Source organism: Rhinolophus sinicus, linkage group LG05 (genome assembly GCF_036562045.2).
Source record: "Rhinolophus sinicus isolate RSC01 linkage group LG05, ASM3656204v1, whole genome shotgun sequence".
In the NCBI taxonomy this organism is placed as follows: domain Eukaryota; kingdom Metazoa; phylum Chordata; class Mammalia; order Chiroptera; family Rhinolophidae; genus Rhinolophus; species Rhinolophus sinicus.
Genome location: NC_133755.1, coordinates 154,244,241 through 154,266,432, shown reverse-complemented (window position 1 = coordinate 154,266,432; position 22,192 = coordinate 154,244,241). Strand labels below are relative to the sequence as shown.

The 22,192-nt window shown below is 38.6% G+C and overlaps 1 protein-coding gene across 4 annotated transcripts in view; it reads left to right on the top strand.

Annotated features, from left to right (window-relative positions):
• ARHGAP18 (Rho GTPase activating protein 18) overlaps positions 1-22,192 on the top strand; it is a 173,283-nt gene that overhangs the window by 38,862 nt on the left and 112,229 nt on the right. For 2 of the 4 annotated variants that reach the window (XM_019729431.2, XM_019729435.2), the window contains exon 1: positions 10,026-10,226. The exons of 1 other annotated variant lie outside the window; for it this stretch is intronic. In XM_019729431.2, the coding sequence (XP_019584990.2) occupies positions 10,114-10,226 (113 nt within the window). In that variant the 5' untranslated portion in view covers positions 10,026-10,113. Of the gene's footprint in view, positions 1-10,025; positions 10,227-14,315; positions 14,426-22,192 lie in introns of those variants that run through there. One more of the 4 variants, XM_019729434.2, reaches the window with a different exon arrangement.

Sequence of the window (22,192 nt, the reverse complement as noted above, 5' to 3'; positions counted from 1 at the left end):
TGCCCTCATCCTGTAAACAAGGATGGGCCTCTATTTAAAGAAGAGGAAAAGGAAGAGGGAAAAGGATATTATATCACCTGGCCTAGCATTTTTGGGAGCAGATGTTTTCCTCATCTCATTGTTCACAGAAAATTGGTTCAAGACAGTGTATAAACCAAGTGTTCAAACATACTGTGATTCATAAATCAATTCATACTATTCTTGCGTTTGGATAGAGCAAAACTATGAGGATGGATTGAAATTAAAGATTGGTGCTGAAACCTCAGGGCTTAGTGCAAAACGCAAAGCCAGTTATCAGTGTTATACTGTGACAGACCAATAGACAGTGGATATTAGACCTCCAGGCCTTAAACATCCAGGGTGGAATCACTGGTAGCTGTGGAAATTACTTTTATATTTTCTCAGTGGAACCTGAAAATTTTCAATTACAATTTTTTTTTTTTTTTAGCTTCAGCATTTCTTTTTTTGTATTTGGTAATCCTGTTTTTAATTGGGTTCCAAATGGATCAAATAACAAGGAAATAGACTTATTTTAGTAATCAAATGTCGTCAAACTTAAATGAAGAGGATATGGGTGCCAATTGTTTGCAGTGCAGTTAGGTTCCTAAGTGTGCCTACCTAGACGGCTCCCAGACTCTGCCAAGGGCTAGTTGTATGATTCCGGGCAGGGCACTGATACGTCTTACAGCTCTAGCATCCCTGTAGGTAAGATGGGGGATTGAGAGAGAAAACATTTGAAAGCACCTAGCAAGTGCATGAGGTTCTCAATAAATTCACCTTTCTCATCTTTCTTCATTCCTTCCTTCGTTTTAATAATTTATCCTTGATTAAAAACTTTCATTTATTGTCTGAAACAGTTTTGAAGTTTAACGGCTCCAAGAGGACTCCCAGTGTGGAAATTGAACATCCCTGAGGAATAGATAAACGCTGCTCTCATCAATGAGGCGGGTACAGGGAAGAACGCTTTAGGCAACTAATTCTTTTAAGAAGAGCTGGCTAGAGCTCCAAAACTTCAAATACGAACAGAAAGTTTTCAACACTTTCCTTACCTACTGGCTATCCTTCTTAGCCCTTTCCAGGTGCTTGTAACTGCATGTTGCCGGAGGCCTTTGCATGGTGAGATCTTATCAGAGCCTGTCCTCAGAACAACTTTGTTTTTAAGCGTTTGTTGGACATGTCCATTTATCTAGGTTAGATGTCAAGGGGTAAATTTGAACCCCACCTTCTTCCATTCCCACATCCGCAAGTCTACCAGATCTGAAAGATTCTCTTGCTACAGTGTCTCCATGCATTGCCACTGCTACATGGGGAGCTGAGATGAAGGGGTGGGGAGATGAGGTGAAGAGCAAAGTCTGTCATTGCTGGATGGAGTATTATAACACCCTCCTAACTGATAAGCTCTACTGTAATGACCTCTTAATGGATTGCTCTTCTCCATGTTTTCCTTCCATCTAAGCTATTTATAGTCGCCATAGTGTTCTTTCTTCTAGTAGAGCTGATTGTTACTATCTTGCTCAGTAACCTTTTATTATTCCCTGCTACTTATGAAATACAGACTAAATATTTACAAGGCACCAGGAGTTCCTAAACAATTTATATATTTTTCTGTGGGGTCTCCCTCTCCTTCTTCCCCTTCCCCATCTTGCATTCATGACATCACTTTGGCTGTGAATACACCTTGACTTTGTGAAAGCAGTCAGTCAGAATTTGTGTCTTAGCTTCTTTTGTTCTCTTTCCTTTGGAAAACACTGTTCTACCCCTCTAATTCAAGACCTAGTGGGTTGTTATTAGTTGATATATGAGTATGTATACTAGAAGTTTCTCTAATTGTAAAATAATAAATGTGTAAAAAAAAATCACACATGCACATTACTTAAATTGTGCCCTCTTTCTTGAAACCTCAATAGGTCTTGGGATTATTTACTTCCTTTTAGTTGTTCTCTTAGCATTTGGGTATTCATTCAACCGTTCCCTGATTTATGTTTTCATTTGTTATGGATGTTTGGTGTTATAATTACAGATGGTCCCCAATTTACAATAAACTCCTGGGTGCTGGGATCGTGTCTGACTTATCTATAGCTCCCTTAGGTTATCTGTTTGAAATGAGCTAGTGGCTGCACTATTACCCCACATGTGATGTCAGTGGTGAAATTGTGGGCTTTTGGAGAAATATGGGGTTTTTTAGAGGCTGGCTTACCAGTCTCCCTCAGAGTACTTCAGCAGTTCACTAGTATCTGCTCTTGGGACATGTCAGGAGTTTCTAATGGGCTCATTTTGTGCCTCTAGTTCACATCGAGGGGGTAGAATGTTTGCTCTGGACAGAAACATTTGAAAATTTATTTTTTAATGTTTAAATGCAACTCATCACATTTCTTTTTCTATTTCTCTAACATGTGAATTCTCATAATAGATTGCATGGAATACTGTAAAGGCAGTTTCGAAAGAAATCAAATGCTAGAGGTCTCTGCTCATTTCACTTTGTTTTCTCTAAGTGATGTATCTTTGCAGGGTAAGACAAGTATTACTCTGAGAGGGGCAGACTGGCGGTAAGGAGAATTCTGATATATGTCTCATTTTTCTCACAAAAAATGTGGCTCTACTGCCTTGATTTGAATTCTTGATAATTTACAGTGATATAAATTTTTCAGAACATCACAGAGTATGATTTAAACTCAAAGACTTGGAAGGTTATATTCACCTTCTGGAAAAATTTTTAAAAAACAACTTCTGTTTAACCAGAAGAGGCAATGTGATGTATAATGTGTGTGTGGAAACTCTGAAAGAAGAATCTACCTTTGTCACACCAAGGTGGTTCTCTTCCTCCTTTTCTTCTCTCTCATGACAATTTGTGATGAAAGCTGCTCTTTATGAATTTATGTAGTCTACAGCGTTTGTGGGTGTTTTGTGTCTATGTAAAATGTATTGTGACATGCTTGGAAGGATGATGACTGGAAGGTACTTTATTATGTTTATCATTACATATTAATCCTTACCTGCAGGAGTATGACATATCTGATATTAAACATATAATTTCATTATTGGGAAAGGAAAAATATATGTCTTACATACTTTTAAAGAAAAATATAAAAATGAAACATAGCGGGAAGACAGGTTGAAGGAAAATAATGTACTCTCTACTCTATGTAGTGGAATTCAATTTTTTTTCACTATTTGAATTATAGAGATCCTTACGTGTTTTTTTTGGGTTTTTTTTCTGTGGGGGTGGGGATGGGGTGGGATAGAAATTTTGAAGACATTGTTTAGGAGTGATTCATAAGAGCTAGACATCAGTTCTTACAATAGACATTTGATTGAGCCAGGGACTGTGTGTTGGGGCAGTCTCTGTACTTGAGCACATTATACTGCAAAAAGTACTTTGGTGCCAGGATATGGCATTTGCTCAAATCTTAGGGTTCTGGCTCTGTAAACATCTGCCTAATCAGCTGGTGCATAACCTTTTTTTCCTTAACATCTACTTCCGTAAAAAGAGTCCATTGGACCAGATATACAAGTAGATAAACTTTGGATAACCTCAACCCTGTAATTTTGAGTCTGTTTTAAAATTTCAGAAGACCAAGATCTTCATGATTATAGCCATGCACTTTGAGCCTCTGTATGAAAAACAGCTAGCCAAATTACTATTGAATAGAATGAAGGCAAACAACTCGACTAGATATTTTCAGAGCATATTTTAGGAGCACAAACAGTATAATATAAGCAGATATTTCTCAATAGAGTGAGGTATGCAGTATTTGGGTGAAAATCCTTTATGGGAATGTCTAGAGCAATGGTGCACATTGAGAATATGGAGGCATATTGAGAATCTGTTGAAACTTACGGACTCTGGCTCAAAAAATTCAGTATAAACAATTATATTCAAAACTTTGGACATACTTTACTTATTTAATTGGAAATTTATTCTTTCCCAGATACATAAATTTCTGATATAATAAGTAAATTATATTCAATGAAGCAGCTACATTATACCCAAAGAAGTATATTATACCAAAATTTTACAAAGATGGAATATTTTATTTCCATGATTCTAGATTGCCATTCATTCTAAAACAAATAAACTTAATAGATTGTTGGGAAATAAAAGCCTTGCCACCACATAGTAATCTGATTGATTTCAAGGTATACTCTAATTTCAAAGACATTAAAATATGTTTTAGAATTGAGGGAATATGGCATAATTTTTTAACCATGAATTATGACTCACTTTTTGGAAAAAAATGTACTGGTTATTTCCAGAAAACAAAAATAAAACCCCAAATGGTCAAATAAGCAACAAAGTAAATTCTTCCCAAAATAAATTTTAATAAAAAGGCTGTTTTCCCAAAAGTAATGCACATGTTTTCTTTTATATGTAATTCATTTTGATTTCATTTGGTTAACAACAATTTCTGAAGATATTGAGTCTCAGAGGCATGTGATAGCAGCAAAGAAGATTATAGTTTATATAATTTGCTTTATTGGAGCCTTTTCAAGACAGGCCTATCTGGAGTCCTCGAAGACCCTTAGTTGAAGTCATGTTGGGAAGTCAAGAGTAGTTACTCTTGTTACTCTCCCATTTGTCTGAGTAGAAGCACTTGTAGAGAGCATTGATCCATGATGACATGTGAATTAATTTCTTCACCAGAGAAGCAACATTCTAGGTGCTACATATGTAGATAGAGTACCAGGATTTTTTTCCTCCCCCAGAGTATAATTATGCTTCACCATTTTTGAAGACATTTCTAGCCTTAGACATCTCTCAAAGGGCTCACAAAAAAGAAATTATTCTTCGATGGCATCTGTCTATGCATTTTTATCAAGTATTTTGGTCAATAAAAATAGGATAACTACTCCAGGAAATACTCTAAAAAATTAGAAGAACCACCTTCATTTTAGAGTGGATAAGAACCAATTTATTCCTTTCTCTCTCTCTCTCTCTCTCTCCCCCTTCTCCTCTCTCTCTCTCTCTCTCTCTCTCTCTCTCTCTCTCTCTCTCTGTCTTTCTTTCTTCAGTAGAATGATTGCTTCAATTTCCTTGTTTTTCTCCAAGCCACAGATCAGCTCAGCCTTTCCTTTCAGCAGGTCTTCTCCAATTATGGTGACTTGTTTTACTTGACAAGGAGATAAGCATCCTTTGTAATCTCAGGACAAGGCTTTGGTATTGGAGCAAATCTAAGTATTGATAGAATCCCAGATGTTTCAAATTGAGTCTTTATTCATAAGCAAAATGCTACCATTCCAGAATGTACCTACCTCCACTCTTCCTGACGGTACTTCCAGTTGCATGTGTTTGCAAATGGGTCCCATGATATTCAGCAAAGAAGAGAAAGCCAAACCTAAGGTTAGGGAGGGTTATTACACTTTCTTGCCTTGCCTAACTTCCAACATAGACTACTTTTCATATAAGAGGTGGAGTTACCATGGAGCTAAATGAAATTAAACCTTCAGAGTCTTGCTCTTGCAAGGCCCTTTCCCAGGCCCTGTATTGAATAAATTCTGTAAACTTCAGAGTCCTTAAACCTAGATCTGTCTGTGCCTGATGTGTTTTTTTAAATGGATGTTTATAATCATAATAACCAGAATACTTTTATTTGTATCAGCAGAAACAATTTTAGATATGATGGCATAATGATGACCTATTCAGTCATATGCATACTATGTGCTACACTCCCCTAGTAATTTGACATAAAAGACCTTTCAAGGTGCCAGAAAAACTAATGTGTTTGTGCCTGTCTGAATGTTAATCTCCATGGTTTTGCATTTACATCAATATTCCATTTGGTTAAACACTTTAGATTTGCTGTAGATTATCTTACCTCGTTAAATATTCATGTGGACTTTTTCATAAACAAAACAGTTAGTTGCAGGACAGCTGTAGCCGGTAATATTTAAGAGCTCATGTTCAATGGTCATATTAATTCAGGTTTACATGTCCTGGTTCTGCCACCTATTAGCTAGGTGACCTCACATTCATCATCTCTAAAGTGGGCTTAATTCTAACACCTATTTCTCAGCGTTGTTGCGACAATTAAATGAGAGTCTGCGTGTGCCATGTCTAGCAAAGGGTAAACATTCAATATTAGCTATTATTATTTATTTGTAGTAAATTCTTTAACTGTAAGAAAGCTCTTTACTAGATGTTTGCCAAGAAGCCTAAATTAGCCTCTGTCAATAGCAGTTATAAATTATCACAGACATGGTTAGTGTTTTCTCTCTGGAGGAACAGTTTACAAAGAAATAATAACTTTGAGAATAATGCAGAAATTTTTAGAGCTACCTGGAGAGAGGGAAAAAGGCTTTTTCCTTGTTGCTCCAAAAGCAAAATTAATAACAATGATGCATTTTCCAAGGAAATAGGTTTAGATTCTGTATTTGGAGTAATTTTTTGTCACAGTTCCCCAGGACAGAATTGGCTTGCTTGCAAGCTTACAAGAATTATTCATACAAAGCCTTGATAAAACATCAGATAGGGGGTATTAGAATACTCCCTCTTCGTTGGTCAATGCTACTGTATAAATCTAGGTTTTTATCACCTACGTAAAACTTTAACTTCACAGTTGATGACTAATTTATTCAAGCTCTTGTTATAATATGTTATTGTGAATTGAGTTTAACTTTGCCAGTTGAAAGGTCAGCTTTCACAAGGCCTTGTGTCCTCTTACAGGCTTTCAGTCATCTTTTAGAGTTTGTTTGAGTGTATGCTTTCTCCTTAGTTAATTCCACTTAAAGAGACAAACCAATTGAGAAAAATTTTGATAAATATGTTGATTCCATTGTCATTATGGTATTATTCTGTATTACTAAATAGGTTCCCAAATCAAAATACGAAAACCAGTTAATAAGCTCTTTGATACTACTAATTTTTTTTTCATTATTTTTGACTATGGTTGTGAAATGGAGGCTGAAGTACTATCTCCACCCTATTTTTAACAACCTATTTGGGTACATAAATTACAGCTTCCTTTTTCCTCCTTATGTCATCTAGCATACCCTGTTGAAAGGGAATGAATGAAACGAATGTTTAAACTTTTTGATGTTATTTAATTACTTTAAAATGTTTCATAACAGAAGAATGTTTGGCATGCAATCAATAGCCTGGAATATTAGCATCTTCAAGGACGTTAGATTCTTGGTGTTTGTTTAAAGTGATTGTGGAAGGGAGTAAAAAAGTACTTTTCATATGATAAAATTTGTCTCTATGAGGAAGGGTAATGTGCTATAAGGGATGAACTCTCACTAAATCTTGGTAGGTTTGGGGTGTGAATAAGAAGAGGCTTTCAAGAGAGCATACTGGTAGTAGGGTTGGCTTCCATGATTGTCAGAAGAAAATTCTGAAAACCATTTCTAATCTACTTGAGACATTATGTGGGGCTGTGTACACCTCGGCACAGTGCTACCAGTAGTCTGCCTGTGACAGCCAGTGCCCTTAGACCAGTAACAACAGGGCTTAGTGGGAGGAAAGGAGTCCAGAGGATTTCCATGTACCTGAAAGTTAAATTAGTAGAATTCAAATTTTATGTACTAAGCTATGTAAATCAACTTATACCACATCTTATTTTCTGCCTCAAAAATTAAAAAGCATGGTTATTGTGAACCCAAATATTATTTTGAGCCTGTAAAACAGTTACATTGTAATCTGTATGTTGTGATTTATTTGTTATGAAACAAGTGGAGAGAGTATAAATAGGTAAAGGTATAACTTAATCATCATTTCAGTTAAAACTGGACAAAATCTTCCTTTATCATGCGTTGTCTCATTAGAGTTGTCAGTGCTTATGGCTGTTAATAGACATGTGTGACACTGACAGACAGGGGATATAGCAAAGGAGAAAGGAAATATAGAAGAAAAAAATGGATGAAGACAAAGAAAAAGGTCCAGGGAAGTAATAGGAATGAAGGAGTGAGATGGAGAGAAAAAGAGAAGGAAAGAATTTCCAAGAGGTAGAGTGTATGGCCTATCACTGATAATTGTATAAGGTAGGGATTTCTGTAGTTTTGCATTTCAGAGCAGCTACATTAAAAAAAAAAAAAAGTGTTAAAGTGGGGAGCATTAATCATTAATCATAAAGACATTAAAAAGATAGAACTCATACACCTCAATAGACTTCCCTTTTGCCACTCTTCCTGTGTTTTTCATTTTGCCTGAACTGGTGAACATTTTATCATAGGTTCACACTGGTATGTGCATGGAACCCACTTGTCTAATATTACCACTTTTAATTAAAAAATTTAGTATACTTTCTAAGGACACATTAAGTTTATGCAATCCATCCAGTCAACATTCATTGAAGGCCCACTATGTGGAAGGATGAAGTTACACGTGGAAAGGAAGAGAAAAGAATGACAGTGCGAACACAGGGAATGGTATCTGACAGATGAGATGGAGACTTGTGTGAGTAAGGTAGCAAGCACATTCAGTGTTCTACTCAAAAGTCTGGAAGTGGTTCTGTCAGTGATGGGGAGCCAGTGAAAATTTTTAAGCAAGGAGAGACATCATTTGGGTCTGTGCTTGGGTGAGATAATGTGCAAAATAATTTAGAGGAGAAGGCAAATAAATTAGTTAAAAGGCTGTTGTAAAATTGAAGCAAAGACAATTATAGGGTGTGGAAGGGTTTGAGGATAGAAAGGAGACCTCAGGTAGAGCCCTAAGGAGGTAGAATTGCAAAGATTGAACAACTAATTGTGGAGGGGGAGGAAGGAAGCTATAATAAGCTTATTTTAAGGAAGACTTTTGTAAATGACAGTAAGCTGTAGTTATGAAAGAGAGGATTAAAAATAAATTGAAAATACTTTAAGTGTGTGTAAATAGGAATAAAGTACTTATTCTTCATGATTATTTTAAATAATAAAAAAATGTAAATAGTATGCTTATGGAGTGATGATGTTGAAAACTTGTTTATGAAGAATTTTAGATGACTAATAGATCATAAAGATTAACAGCAACCACAAAAAAAACCCCACTTCACTTCAGACTAGCAGGCATGTAGAAGACAGTAGAATTTTTTAGGGGAGAAAGACTAGGAACAACTCTTGTGTTTTTTCATAACTGTCAAGCTTGTTTCCTAATCTACAAAACAAAGAATAACGTGGTGGTTAAAACGAATGGAATTTAGCCTAGAATTCTGTTCAAATCCAGCTTCTGGCATGGAAAAATTGTATTATCTTAGACAAGCTACTTAACCCGTCCCTCAGCTTCACTTTCCTTGTACTTTGAAAAATGCAGATGCTAATGCTAATGATATGTATGTTGTAGTGTGTGTGTGTGTGTGTGTGTGTGTGTGTGAGAGAGAGAGAGAGAGAGAGAGAGAGAGAGTTGAACTGAATTGAATGAGAGAATACACATGAAACACTTGTCACACAGAGAGCCTGGCATATAGTAGGTGATTAACAGATTTTTAAGTACTTTTCCTATGCTCAGTAATAACATTTAACAGTGTTGACAGATGTAGCTCTTTTTGGTTCTGAAGAGTGTTTTGGTGAAAGCAAGAGGTAAACTTGGCATTGGTTTTTATGGGAAAGAAGACCACATTCCAGGATACACAATGATTTTTATGAGGATGTTTTTAACTGGACAGAAGGGGTGAATAAAGCCTTTCTTGTGACCTGTAATTGCAGTTTTGCAGCAGGTTCGTTGGTTTCTGCTGTGGTTACTATTATTGCTGAACCTGAAGGGGTTAAGAATTGTCCTTACTCATGTTACATGAAGTAGCAGAAATTATCAGATGGAAACAGGAATTGGGAAGGGAAAAAAAGGCTCTGCAGTAACTCGTTTTCTGGCCAAGCCGGCATGTACTGAAATTGATGAGAGGAGCCTACAACCTGGCAGTTTAATCAGATCTGAATTTCTCCTGGGTGGTGGCAACAAGTCACCTCCTATCCCTTAACTAAAGCCGCTCTGAGTGGAATGGCCCCTGGTAGAAACAATACTGAGTCACAGCTCTTTTCATTGGAGAGCCAGGCAGTCCTTCAGTGGAGAGGCCCCGCCCCTCCCGTGTGAATCGCTGGCCTCGGGAGGAGGAGCCGGCGAATGTTAATGAGTGGAGTTGCCCGGCGAGCCAGGAACTTCATTCTTCTTTTCTGTGTCGAGACTGCAGAAATTATGCCCCTTCTCTCACCATGAGCTGGCTTTCCAGTTCCCAGGGAGTTGTGCTAACTGCCTACCACCACAGCGGCAAGGACCAGGCCGTGGGGGAGAGCCAGGGCAAGGATGGGGAGCAAGCCACCTCGAGGTAAGCCCTGGTATTGGAAAGCCAGAGAACAAAACAAAAACCTCCTACCAGCTCCAGGAAAGAAGTGACAGGGAAGTTGGTGTGGGGAGAAAGAGGACTCCGCATGTGGAACCTAACCTCCAACAGCAGCAGAAATGCTTGGCAGGGGTTCTCTATGTCCTTTGCATCTCATCCAGCCCAAGTCTGAAATAGCCCATATAATTATTGGTGAAGAAGGATAAGAAGGAACCGGGGCTATGGCTGTCAGACTTGTTGCTCAGCAGGTGCATTTGCAAATGCTGAAAGATCAAATGACTATATTTGAAACACTTCCTCTGAGATGGAATTCTTGAATGGGCTGGAGGCTCAGCTGCTGGAACTGCAGGCTGGGAATGTGTGCCAGCAAGCAGGGGGGAGCTGTTCATTGTACAAGCTGCTGTTAGCATGTAGTTTTTTGTCCCCTGTCCTTGCTGAATGCAAACTTCTTAGGCAACAAGCCCAAGAAAGACACTGGCCTGTGGCAGTATGTTTCCTATTCTTTTGTGTATGTGGATTTTTGGGGGGTGGATGGTGGGGACTTTCAAAAAGGAGTTTTTGTCAGGAGCCAGTCCTCTGCTGCCAGAGTGAAACGTGGTTAATGTTAAATCACTTTATAGGTTGAGAGGGCAAATGTTCTACAGACCACTGAGTTGCGTGATACCTTTCTCTCTATCTGTGTACTTTGTTCTGTTTTCCAAGGGCTTTTTTCCTTTTTCCCCTTAACGACCTTCTCCCTAGCTGAATATTTTTAACTCAGTCTGAGATATAAATTGTAAATATTGGCCTAGACGCCTGCAAAAAACAAATGCTATCCTAATTGTGTAGGACACTAAATTCCTTATCAGCAAGCATGGTTCCTCTTTGACGTTTGAATGTGATGATAAAACCTTTGTTCCTGTGTGACTGATGCTTATGCTCAAGCTGAAATAATGCCTTCTTTCATTTGTTTTAAAACCCCCACATGTGGGGGAGGGGAATAAAAATCAAAGGAATGGCTATAATACTTTGCCTTAGATTCCCAGGCTGACCAGTACTTTTCCTCACATAGCAACCACAGGATGTAGTCCACGGAATGAATTCATTTCCAGAGATAAAAGGGAATTGCTGCTTGGGCCTTAGATGAGTTACCAGTTTATTTTCTACTGTTTTAAGTATTTTCTGTGAGAGATCATAAAGTGTTTCTGTCTGTTTTTCTGTAGAACACTGCTATAGTAGGAACCTTTCAGCAGGAAGCAGCCTGCGATACCAACCCCCTGCCATCCATAACTTGGAGTCCACATGACAGTCAAAATGGCCAGAATTGTGCAAATTTTGCACATTCTCCTGTGACTTTATTCTGGGCTGGCCTGAGTTGCTGAGCTGAATCTTGGATCTTGATTGTGAGAGTGGAAAGAACCTTAGGGACATTGAGTCCAAGCTTCTCATTTTCACCTCAAGGACTCAAACCTCAGGAATTAGGTTGTTACAAGGTCTTTGGTTCTAGGCCATTGCCTCCGGCTGCTTATCCAGTTCTGGAGACTTTATGTTGTGTTTGCAGTTTTACAGCCTGTTGTGGGTGGCCTATACCTGAGTGGGTTGAGAGAACACAAGAGAGGAACGGATCATTCTCAACCTGTGCCAAAGCAGAATCTAGAGGTACTGAGGTGGCAGGGTGGGCAGCTGCTCACACAGTGAGTGCTCTCCTGGGGCTGCTACAGCACCAGGTCTGATCCCAAATGCCTCCCTTGCTGGCTGTCAAATTGCTCGTTCATAACGACCCCAAATTCCCACCACTGACTAGGGTCCTTAGGTGCAGTTATGGCCGGAGAAGATGGGAGCCCTGGTTGGAGGGCTGAGAGGAAAGGCAGGAGGGAGGGAGGACAGTCCTTATTAGCTTTTGCCCTTAGCGTGGAATAATGTATCAGATAAGCTTAGTGTTATTTTGGGAGGTACCCTGTTTAGACTGGAAGGGTTGAGATACTGGAAGTGAGTGGGAGGGAAATGGATGGAGGGTGGAGTGATTTAAGGTTGGGATGGGGTCAGGATTTCACCCACTTAAAAATGGTGGTGGCGGAGGGCATGCACAGGGCTTCGACTCTGGCTGGGATGGTCAGTTAGTGGGAAGCTGCTCGGAGGTACAAGGTTGATGCGTATTTTAAAAAACTCTTCCAAAGGCAAAATCAAACCTAAACAAGCAAAACTTAAGAAAAGTTAGACTCTGTCCCTCCCCCCACTCAACCTATTTAAAAGCTGCTGGAGGGAGCACAGAAATGTAACTGCTTGTTGAAAGATGTTGTCTCTTCAAAGTAATATGCACTTTGAGGAACTGTTTAATCAAACATTTAGTTTAATAAGATGAACTCATGTATATGCCGTTTGAAAAATGTGAAGGACTACATAGATGATTTAGGATATTTACAAAGTGTTTGATTTTTAGCCTTGTTTTACCAAGACCTTTTTTTCCCCCCACTGTTTTGGTCTTTGGGGAAGCTGAGATAGTAGGGAACTAATCATTTTGTAAGTTATCTGTTAGTCTAAAATTCCCTCCATTCCATTTATTCCTTTTTATCAGGATACATTCATTAGATGCCAGCTTAAGAAATTCCTCCTACTGATTAGAGCCTCTCAAATATTTATAAAATCCTGTTTTCAATTTATGTTGTCTTATTTCCTCCTCAAAACATTAGGATTTAAAGAAATATGCTAACATTAGTTGTTCTGACTGACTTGTAGACAGTCAAATGTTTGCAAAGGAAACCACTTTTTATGAGTAGCTATATTTATAAGACTATTTACTTGTTACCTTTCAGGCAGGTTTCTTAATGTTTACTTTTGCAAAGCTATTTTTCAAAGAATACTGCATTTTGTCTATTCTTACTGTTCACCTTTGACTTTCCTGCCATGTTAAGAAAAACTATTGTTTGCTTTGTATCTGTTTTTTTTGCTAATATTTTGATAAATACCGTGTTTCCCCGAAAATAAGACCTAGCCGGACCATCAGCTCTAATGTGTATTTGGGAGCAAAAATGAATATACGACCCAGTCTTATTTTAATATAAGACCAAGTCTAATATAGTATAATATAATATAAGACCTGGTCTTATATTAATTTTTGCTCCAAAAGATGCATTAGAGTTGATGGTCTGGCTAGGTCTTACTTTTGCAGAAACACAGTATGAATGTTGAGTGACATTTTCCTTCTTATTTGAACTTTCAGCTCTGGTTGACATATGAGATTTTTTTTTCCATGCCTGCTGAATAGATGTATGGCATTCATCATGTAGGGTCTTGTTTTGTTGCCTCCATGCACCAATGATGTCGAAGAAGCAGACCAAGAGGTACCACGTCATGGTGATGTAACCGTGACACTCTGAGCTCTGGGGCCAGCCTGCCTGGGTTCAAGCCCGACTCTGTCACTCATTAGCAATGTGGTCTTGGAGGAATTATTTAACTCTCTATTTGTGAATTGAACTTCATACTAGCTTTTACTTCACTGGGAGGAGTAAGTGGGATGATCCATGTAAAGCCCATGGAACAGTACCTGGTTCATAGCTAGCTGCTCCTTTCCTTAACAGTAAGTAGGTAAAGGAAAGGAAGGAAATTATCGAGCCTTTCGACATGTAACCTAGTCTTCCTCGTTTGAGAAACATTTTCATAAATATTTTGTTATGTGTTAAGATACACGGACGTAATCTATGTACTTACCCAAAAATGGCATAACTGAAAATTAACCATAATATATAAAGAAGTTCAGGCCTTTGAAGTTTGGAAGACCTTGGAATGTCCTTGGATCTACGGCAACATTTACAATTTGAACTGGTGACAGCCACTTATAGCAGGTCTGCCTTGGGTCACTAGTGGACCACACTGAAGTCAGCAAACATTGACTTTTATGGTAAGATGGAGAGTGGGTGGGTCCTCGTTTAGGAACTACTACCGCCCAGTGTGCCCCATGGAAGAGGACTACCATCTTCATATGCTAAGTTTCGTTAGAGACTTTTTCAAGTCCTACCACATTTCTCGGTTCTAGGAACTTACGTAGGAAGCATAACCATTTGGTCACTGAGTCACTCCATCTATAATTGCTAAGCTCTTACTGTATGTCAGGCAGTTCTCCAAGAGCTGGGGCTATAATGTAGAACAAAACAAATACCTACGCATGAGAGAGGGGAACGTGGAGTGGAAAATGAAGACCTGAGCAGGTGAGCCTTGCAGCTATCTGGGGATGAGTTAGGGGAAGAGCTTTTGAAGCAGAGAGAGGTTAGGAAGTGTAGAAGCCAGAAGTCTGGAGTGAGTCCAACAGCAAGCGCCCCGAGGAACAAAGAGCCCTGCATGGCTGCAGTGGTGGGAATAAATGGGGGTGAGGAGGAGAAAACAAGGTGGGGCGGGCAGATCTGATAGCTTTGTAGACCACCTGAAGAATTTAATTTTTGCTCAGAGTGAGATGAGAAGCCAGTGAGTGGAGAGGGTTTTGGATGTGGGAGGAATAGAGCATATTTTGGTTTTAAAAGCCCCCTCTGGCCGTTGTGTTGATTGTAGACTGTAGAGAGATAAGGATACTCAGAAGGGTAAAGTGATGGTGACTTGGGCCAAGGTTTCAGTTGTTTGGGTAGCAGAGGTGGTGAATGCTGAGATGTTTTGAAGGTAGAGCCGGTAGGATTTCCTGATGTTTGTGGTATTTGAGCAAATGAGACTAAAGAGCTCTGCGAGGTTTCGCCTATGCAACCTCATTGATTTAGATGGGGAAGACTTCCAGAGTGGAAGGAGGTGGGGTGGGCAAGATCTGCAGCTGGTTTAGACATGCAACTCAGAAACACCTTGAGAGAAGCTTTATGGGAAGGACATAGTTGTCTTTCTTTCTTGATGAAGTCAGTTTGTACATGAATTCACAGCATTTAAAAAAAAAAATCTATGTATTGTATCATGAATAGAGTTCTTTCTGAATTCGTGTATTTTCTGAAATTATGTATATTTTTGTGGGAAAGGGGTGGTAAAGAATTTTTGTAATGCAGTTATGTAATAAGTGAAGTAACATATCTTTTTATTTTTTCTAACCTTAGCTTTTAAGACATGTTTTTCTCATTCTAATTTTGCAGGATTTAGTGACCAAATGCATTTTTAACCTGTCATATGGATAATTGTTTTCTAAATCAATATAGTCCTCCACTTCATGACCTAAGAGTACTTTTTAAAAACTTATTTTCTTTATCACTTCGTTTAGAAGCCTTATCTGTAATTTTCTCTTGAACTGTGAAAAGACACACCCAGTGTTCCAACGGCAGGTCTTAGTTTTATACAGAGGTATGTGATATTTGACTTTTTACTGCCGTAATCTGTGAGGCTTGTGATTTTTGTGGGCCTTTTTCAGGTTATCTTCATGGAATTTATATTAACGTTATGCCTTTCATATGTAAGGATTTATAAATCTTAAGCCCAGCCCCCATCCCACCTCCCCACCAAAAAAAAACAACTGTTGAAAACTTTCCTTGTTTTCCATGGCACATGTAATTCTTTCACTCTCCACCTGCACTGTGCACCCTTGTCTATCTTTTCTAAGTGGGACTTGTGTTTATTCAAAAGTTTATGTTTGTTCTTTTCATGTTTTAAGTTCTTAGTATTATGCTTTTAAGCGTATTGCAGCAAAATTAACTCCCCAAAATTGATGCATTTAACAATGCCCATGATTACTGTATGGCAGTTAAGCTTAAATCGGACCACCAAAATGAATTTTTTTTTCTCTTATTTTTAAATTCCTTGTTAGCTGTAAACATGAGTATCGTTCACACATTAGAAAAAGGACCCAGCATTCTAGACGCCAAGGCTGCACTTATCTGAAGTGAAGTTTCCTATGTTCCATGGTCATGGGTCTGTGAGGTCTCCCTCCCTTTGGCTGCCTTTTCTCTGATGCCTCTTCTTGATTCAGATCTGTCTGAGGGTCCTGACAGGCCTCTCTACTTGTCATCCTAGTGATGTCAGTGTGAGAGAGCTCAGAACTGCAGAAACTTGAGGCGTCCAGGCTGTTGCTTGGGTGGTGATGGTGTTGGGGGGGAGTGGAAGGGTCAGGGTGGGGAGGAGCGGTTAACAGCATGATGTCCATACTTGGCTTGAGAAAGAAGGTGTGCTGTCAGTTCTCTCCTGAGCTCTCTCCGCTAGGTGATTTCTGTCCTTATCCAAACCTTTCATTTCATACAAATACTTCTGAGATGGAATGTTTTGTTGTAAAAGTTTTAGGTGGTACTGATATTTAATGACTTTTTTCTTTGATAGGAGGAAATAGAGAATAAGAAGTCTTATTTGAGGAGAGTGGGAATGCATAAAGTTGTTACAAGTAGATCAGGGCAAAGGGGAGCAGAAGGGATGATGTAAGGGACAGATTCTTTTTACTTCTATGATTGTTGCTGTGAGCTGGCCAAGTTTATCCCTTTTTTTTGCAAGAAGTAAACAGAAACCATGGAGACCAGTGTGGCCAGTTACTACATCTGGAATCTTTCCCATAGTCAAGTCCAGTAAGTATCTGAATTCTGTGTTGAAAAAGAGTGTGAAATGTCATCTCTTTTACACGTGTTATTTGGTAGTTGCTTTTTGGCTGCAAAGAACCCTTACGTGTCTTTAGGGACAATGAGGTTTCTTGCAGGCGTGTCTGCCACAGGGAAAGGATACCTCACCTGTCCTTTCCCTCAGCAACTGGCCATGTGGCCTGTTTGCTCTCTCTTTAAGACTATTCTTTTCTGTCTACTGGCTTTATAATCTCATCATTCCGAGCTAGAGCATAGCTCTTAATGGATGCCTCAGCCTTGCTGCCATCTGTCATCTTATATCTCATGGCAAATAGACCCATCTCGCTGTTACCTAATTTCAAATTCTTGAGGAGGCATCTGATTTGCCAGTGAATCTTTTTGAGTATCCCCAGACAGCCTATGATTTGACCATATGGGATGTGTTTTTGGTTTTTTTTTCCATTTGGGTTCTTTTTAGAGAAGCAGAGCCTGTGGGTAGGACAGATTCCTATAGAAGGGATGTCACATCTTTGCGAAGATGTTTAGAATGTGGCATCTTTGTTAAGCTATGTAGGACATCATACGTTTATCTGTTTCCTCATCTATGAAATGAGCATAATAATGCTCTGTCTGCTTCATAAAGTTAATTGTAAAGATCAAATATGTAGCTTTGGAGAGTTTTAAAAAAATATGCAGGTGAGGAGGAATATTACAAATCCTTTTCAATACTAAATCTTAAATTTTCCCCTAGACATTTCACTCACTGAACCAGAATTATCATGCTGAACTTTTTCGTTTATTTGCATTTTATTTTTTTTGCTGTGTACTAAAATGTAAGTTCTTTGGGGTAGAGACCTTGCTGTTTTTTGTCCTTTACACCTAGGCCTTAGCAAAGTGCTGGACCTACCCCAGGCAGGTAATAAAAGTTTGAATAAATGAATGAGTGTGAGAGGGAGGAGGGTGTAGTGATTACAGACACAGACTTTGGAGCAAGACCGTCCAGGTCGGAGTCCTGGTTCTGTCATTAAATAGCCTTGTGACTTTGGACAAGTTGTTTAATGTCAATGGGCGTCAGTTTTTTCTTTTCCTTCTGCAAATTGGGGATACTAATCCCTTATTCAAGAGTTTATGAGGATTGAATGAGTTAATATAGGTAAGTTACTTAGAAGAGTGCTTGACATAAAGCACTATTTTCTATGATGATTCAGGGCAGTCAAAGATGGTGAATTAATTTGGAAATACTGCTAGAAAGCATTTTTGATATTGATTTGTAAATGGTTTGGGAAAACCATGTTTACTTTTATGCATATGCAGTATAGCCTCTTAATTTTAACATTTGTGGGATGAGTTATAAAATATCTCAGATTATATTTATTTTAATGACTACGAAAACTACCCAAAATATATCTTAAAAGGGGCATTAAAGGTATTGAACCCATGTTAGGACCAGGTGAGGCTTTTGAGTAGCTTTTTATAGTTTAGCTTGGGCAAATGTAAATTTTAAAATAATTTCCACTCTTAATAAGATGGAAAATCATGTCTTGTGGAAGGAGGAAAAGTTATTTGTTCATATACCTCAAAGAGCGAATTGACTCTAGGTTATTTGAATACTTGCAGGTAAAAGTACTGGTCTATAGCTAAAGTAACGTATTTGAGGAAAGGATGGTTTTACACCTTTTTCCCCTTAAAATATATGTGTGTACTTTATGAACCGCTGTTGGTCTTGACCAAGAAGTGATTTTTCCTGCAGCAGAGCTCAGTTGCTGACATCCGTGGCATAGATCTGGGGGATGTGCCCACACCCCCAACTTCCCCATCCCTGTGTCCCCTCTTCTTTCCCACTTAGTGCACATCTTTGAAAACTGCGCTGCTGATTTCCCTCTTTATCCATATCGTCAATAATAAATTTACCTTGTATGACTACTGTGCACTGTGCCCTACGCTAGGAAACGGTCTACATAGCCAGCTCTCAAATCCTTCCCTACACCTGCACTTCAAGTTGGTATATAAACTGCAGCGCCTGCTTCCAAGTGGCTCATGAGAGCAGCCTGTTTGCTTCCACCTCTAAGAAACTGGGGACTTTGGGGGGGAGGGGAAGTATCTAGAGGAAGGAATGAGGTGTTGAACTGGAGGGAGGAGAGAGATGTATGCCACTTAGAAATGCGGAAGCCATTTTCTATGGGGGGAAAAGAGCATTGTTGTGCTGGAGTCCCTGCTCGCTGCGCCATGTGTCGTTTGGGGGGGCCTGCGGGATCTCAGCTCCCGCTCTCCCCACATAAGAACACAGGATGTGGCTAGGCCAAAAAGGAACACCCACGGAGTCATAGGTAGGGGAGTCATACCGCTATATTCTCTCTGGTGGCTGGGTGAGACACATGCACGTGGCATGTAGCCACAGGATCCGCAGTCCGCTGCCATTCACTTCTCTGCCTGCCAACCAACCAACTAATCATCCCAGCCCCGCAGTTACATCAGTAGCCAATTGGCTAACCGGTTACAGCTGATGGCCAACCAATCACAGCTGATGGTCATTCACTACCCGAGCCAGCACCTCCCTGCGAGGATGGGAGCCTGGAAACTGCTCTCTGGGACTCTGTCCCCACAAGCATAAATGATATTTAAATTCCTTGGAGCTTTATTTCTCCAGTAGTTACATTTGATGGGTTAATAGATTTCTTTCCACTAGCCACAAAACCCCAAACACTATGTATTTGTAGCATTGCTGACTATGGGAAAATGTGTTCTGAGTTCCCAGTACAGGCTTAGAAATATACCTGTTTTGAACCCAAATAAAATCTTCAACTAAATTGGGATTACAATTCAGTGTTTCTTTGTTGCCTCTCAGGATCTTTGTTTACTGAGATGTGAAAGTGTTCTTTTGCTGCCTTGTGTTTCCCAAGATACAGGGTATATCTGCACACCCCAATAAATATGTCTTCCGCGTCTCCTAAAACTGTGCATGGCTTTCATTAGGGGTTATGCATGCGCTTGTCTAAATTTGTCATTTATTTTGGAAGATTTAAGAAGAGGGAAATGTATATATGTCCTTGTGAATCTAGTTGAATGAGATTAGAACTAATAATGTCACTAATTTAATAAACTAGGAAATGGCTTAACATCTTGCTTCTGTAAAACTGGAAATGTGTAGAAAAATATTGGGATTCAATTAACAAAATGTTGAAGTTTGGCTATAGAGCTCTCTGAATGCTAATGTCTGTCAGATACTATCTATATTTTGTGGAATATAGTAGGTATTATATATTATTGACAGGCAGCACAAAATTAAAATCCTACCTAGAAAGAGATTCGGGTAAGTTAGAAAGGCATAGAGGATATGTAAATATGGAATTTCTTAAATTTTAAATTATATTAAAAAAAATCAATATGTATTTTAACTAAATAACTGTGAAGGTCTTTACTGAGTATAAATGATAAGCCTAGAATAAAATAAATGTAAGAATTCCTGGGAAGAGCTTCTTATATCATTAAAATGGATTCCAAAACAACTTTTTCAGTATCATATTTAGAAAGTTGTGGAATGGGTCTCTCTTTTGAGGTATAAAACTTTAAAAGAATTTGTTGAGTAATTGAGATTTGGTTTGGGTAAGGAAAGATATCTGGCAACTGAAAGTTGAAAGGAACTTTGGCTATTTATAGGTGGTCTAGAAACATGTAACTTGACCAACTTATTCTATAATTAATGTTTTTACTAGAGTTACTGAGTGTGTGTGTTTATTTCTCTCTGGTCCAAATAATACAGTCAAAGCTATGGTCCATCATCTGATAGAAGTTATTTGGGTCAAGGTGGAAGTAAATTTGTGTGTGTGTGTATATATATATGTATATGTATATATATATGTATATGTGCGTATATATCTACATATATACATATGTAGATATATACATATACATATATATATATTTTAAACAAATCATTGATTGTTAATTTTTTATTATTATTGAAAATGAGAATATATATGCTTTAGTATTACCAGACTAAAATTCTTTTGAATTATAGCATTTTTTGCATAATTTTATACTATAGTGTAATCACACAGTGATATCACTGGATAAATTTTGGTAATTATATATGTGTATTAATCCTTTGCTCCGTTTCTTAGAGAAAGGTTTATCTACTTATAAATAGAGGGCTAGTAGGTTATGTAATAAATGAGTGAAGTGGATGACTGAAAAGTGCAGGCCTCATGAAAATTCGGGTTTGAGTAGAAAATGTTAGCTAGAAATTTTAGGGTACTGAGTGAGCCCCCAACAATCCAGGCAGGATCTGGCCCAGGCACCATGAGTTTGTGATCCCTATCCTGAAGGTCAAGGTGGTTGTTTCAGTTATCTGTTGCTATGTAACATACCACACCAACTTAGTGGTTTAAAATGACAGTTTTCTTTCTTGATTCTGGATGATTACCATCAAGTTCTTTCTTGGGGTCCGTCAAGCAAGATGGGGGTCATCAGAGGCTTCTTTATGTCCAGATTTGATACCTGGACTGATGGTTCATCTGTTTCTCCTTGTGTAGTTTCTCCACATGATGAGCTTGGGCTTCCAGTTATAGCTTGGCAATATCAGAGTAGTCAGCCTTTCTATACTCTTGCTGGCTTACCCCAGAGTGATTCTAAGAGGTCTAGGTAGAACCTGCCAGGCTTCTTAGGGTTTAGCCTCAGAAGTTACTCAGTGCCACTTGGCCATATCCAATTGATCATAGGCCAGCTCAGATTCAAGAGCATGGAGGAATAGGCTTTACCTCTGTGGCTTGCACATAGAGAGACCATCTTTGGCAACAAGGTACTCGGTTATCATTCCAGTCTCTGTCTGTATCTGTCCCTTTGTGCCTTTGCTGGTCTTATTATCTGTGGCTCATATATAGAAACCTCTGTTCCTTGGAGCTTAATTTTAAAATTCTCCACTAGTGTATACAGATCCTATGTGCATTTTCCTTTTGCTTTGCTTTGTTAGGTAAGTTTATACTGGAGAATTTTTTCTATTCATCAAGAACATAAATGCTTCAAGCAATGGCCTAATTTTCTTTATCCTAAGCATTAGATAGATTCAGTATCCTGTATATAATAGGAGGTTGGTGCAAAAATAATTGTGACTTAAAAGGTTAAAAATAATTGCGAAAACTGCAATTACTTTTGCACCAACTTAATAATAATTCAATTGTATTTGTGAATTGATATTTGCTATTTTGGAAGGGTTGCATTTTTATTGTTTGCTCTTTTTCTTTATAGAGCTTTTTTTCTTTTCACCATAACTTACGTTTGAATCTCAAAAAATGTTTTTTTAAAAAGAATCTAGATCTAAATTTGAATTGGGGAAGAATAGAGTCCTGAGAAGTGAGATCCTCCTTGTAAAGAACATGGCCCCTCCTATCAAAGGGGCCACTAGCAGCAAAGTTGCCAGAGGATCTTATTTGTTTGCATTCATCCAGTGGTATTTATGCTAAGGGATTGTTGGAC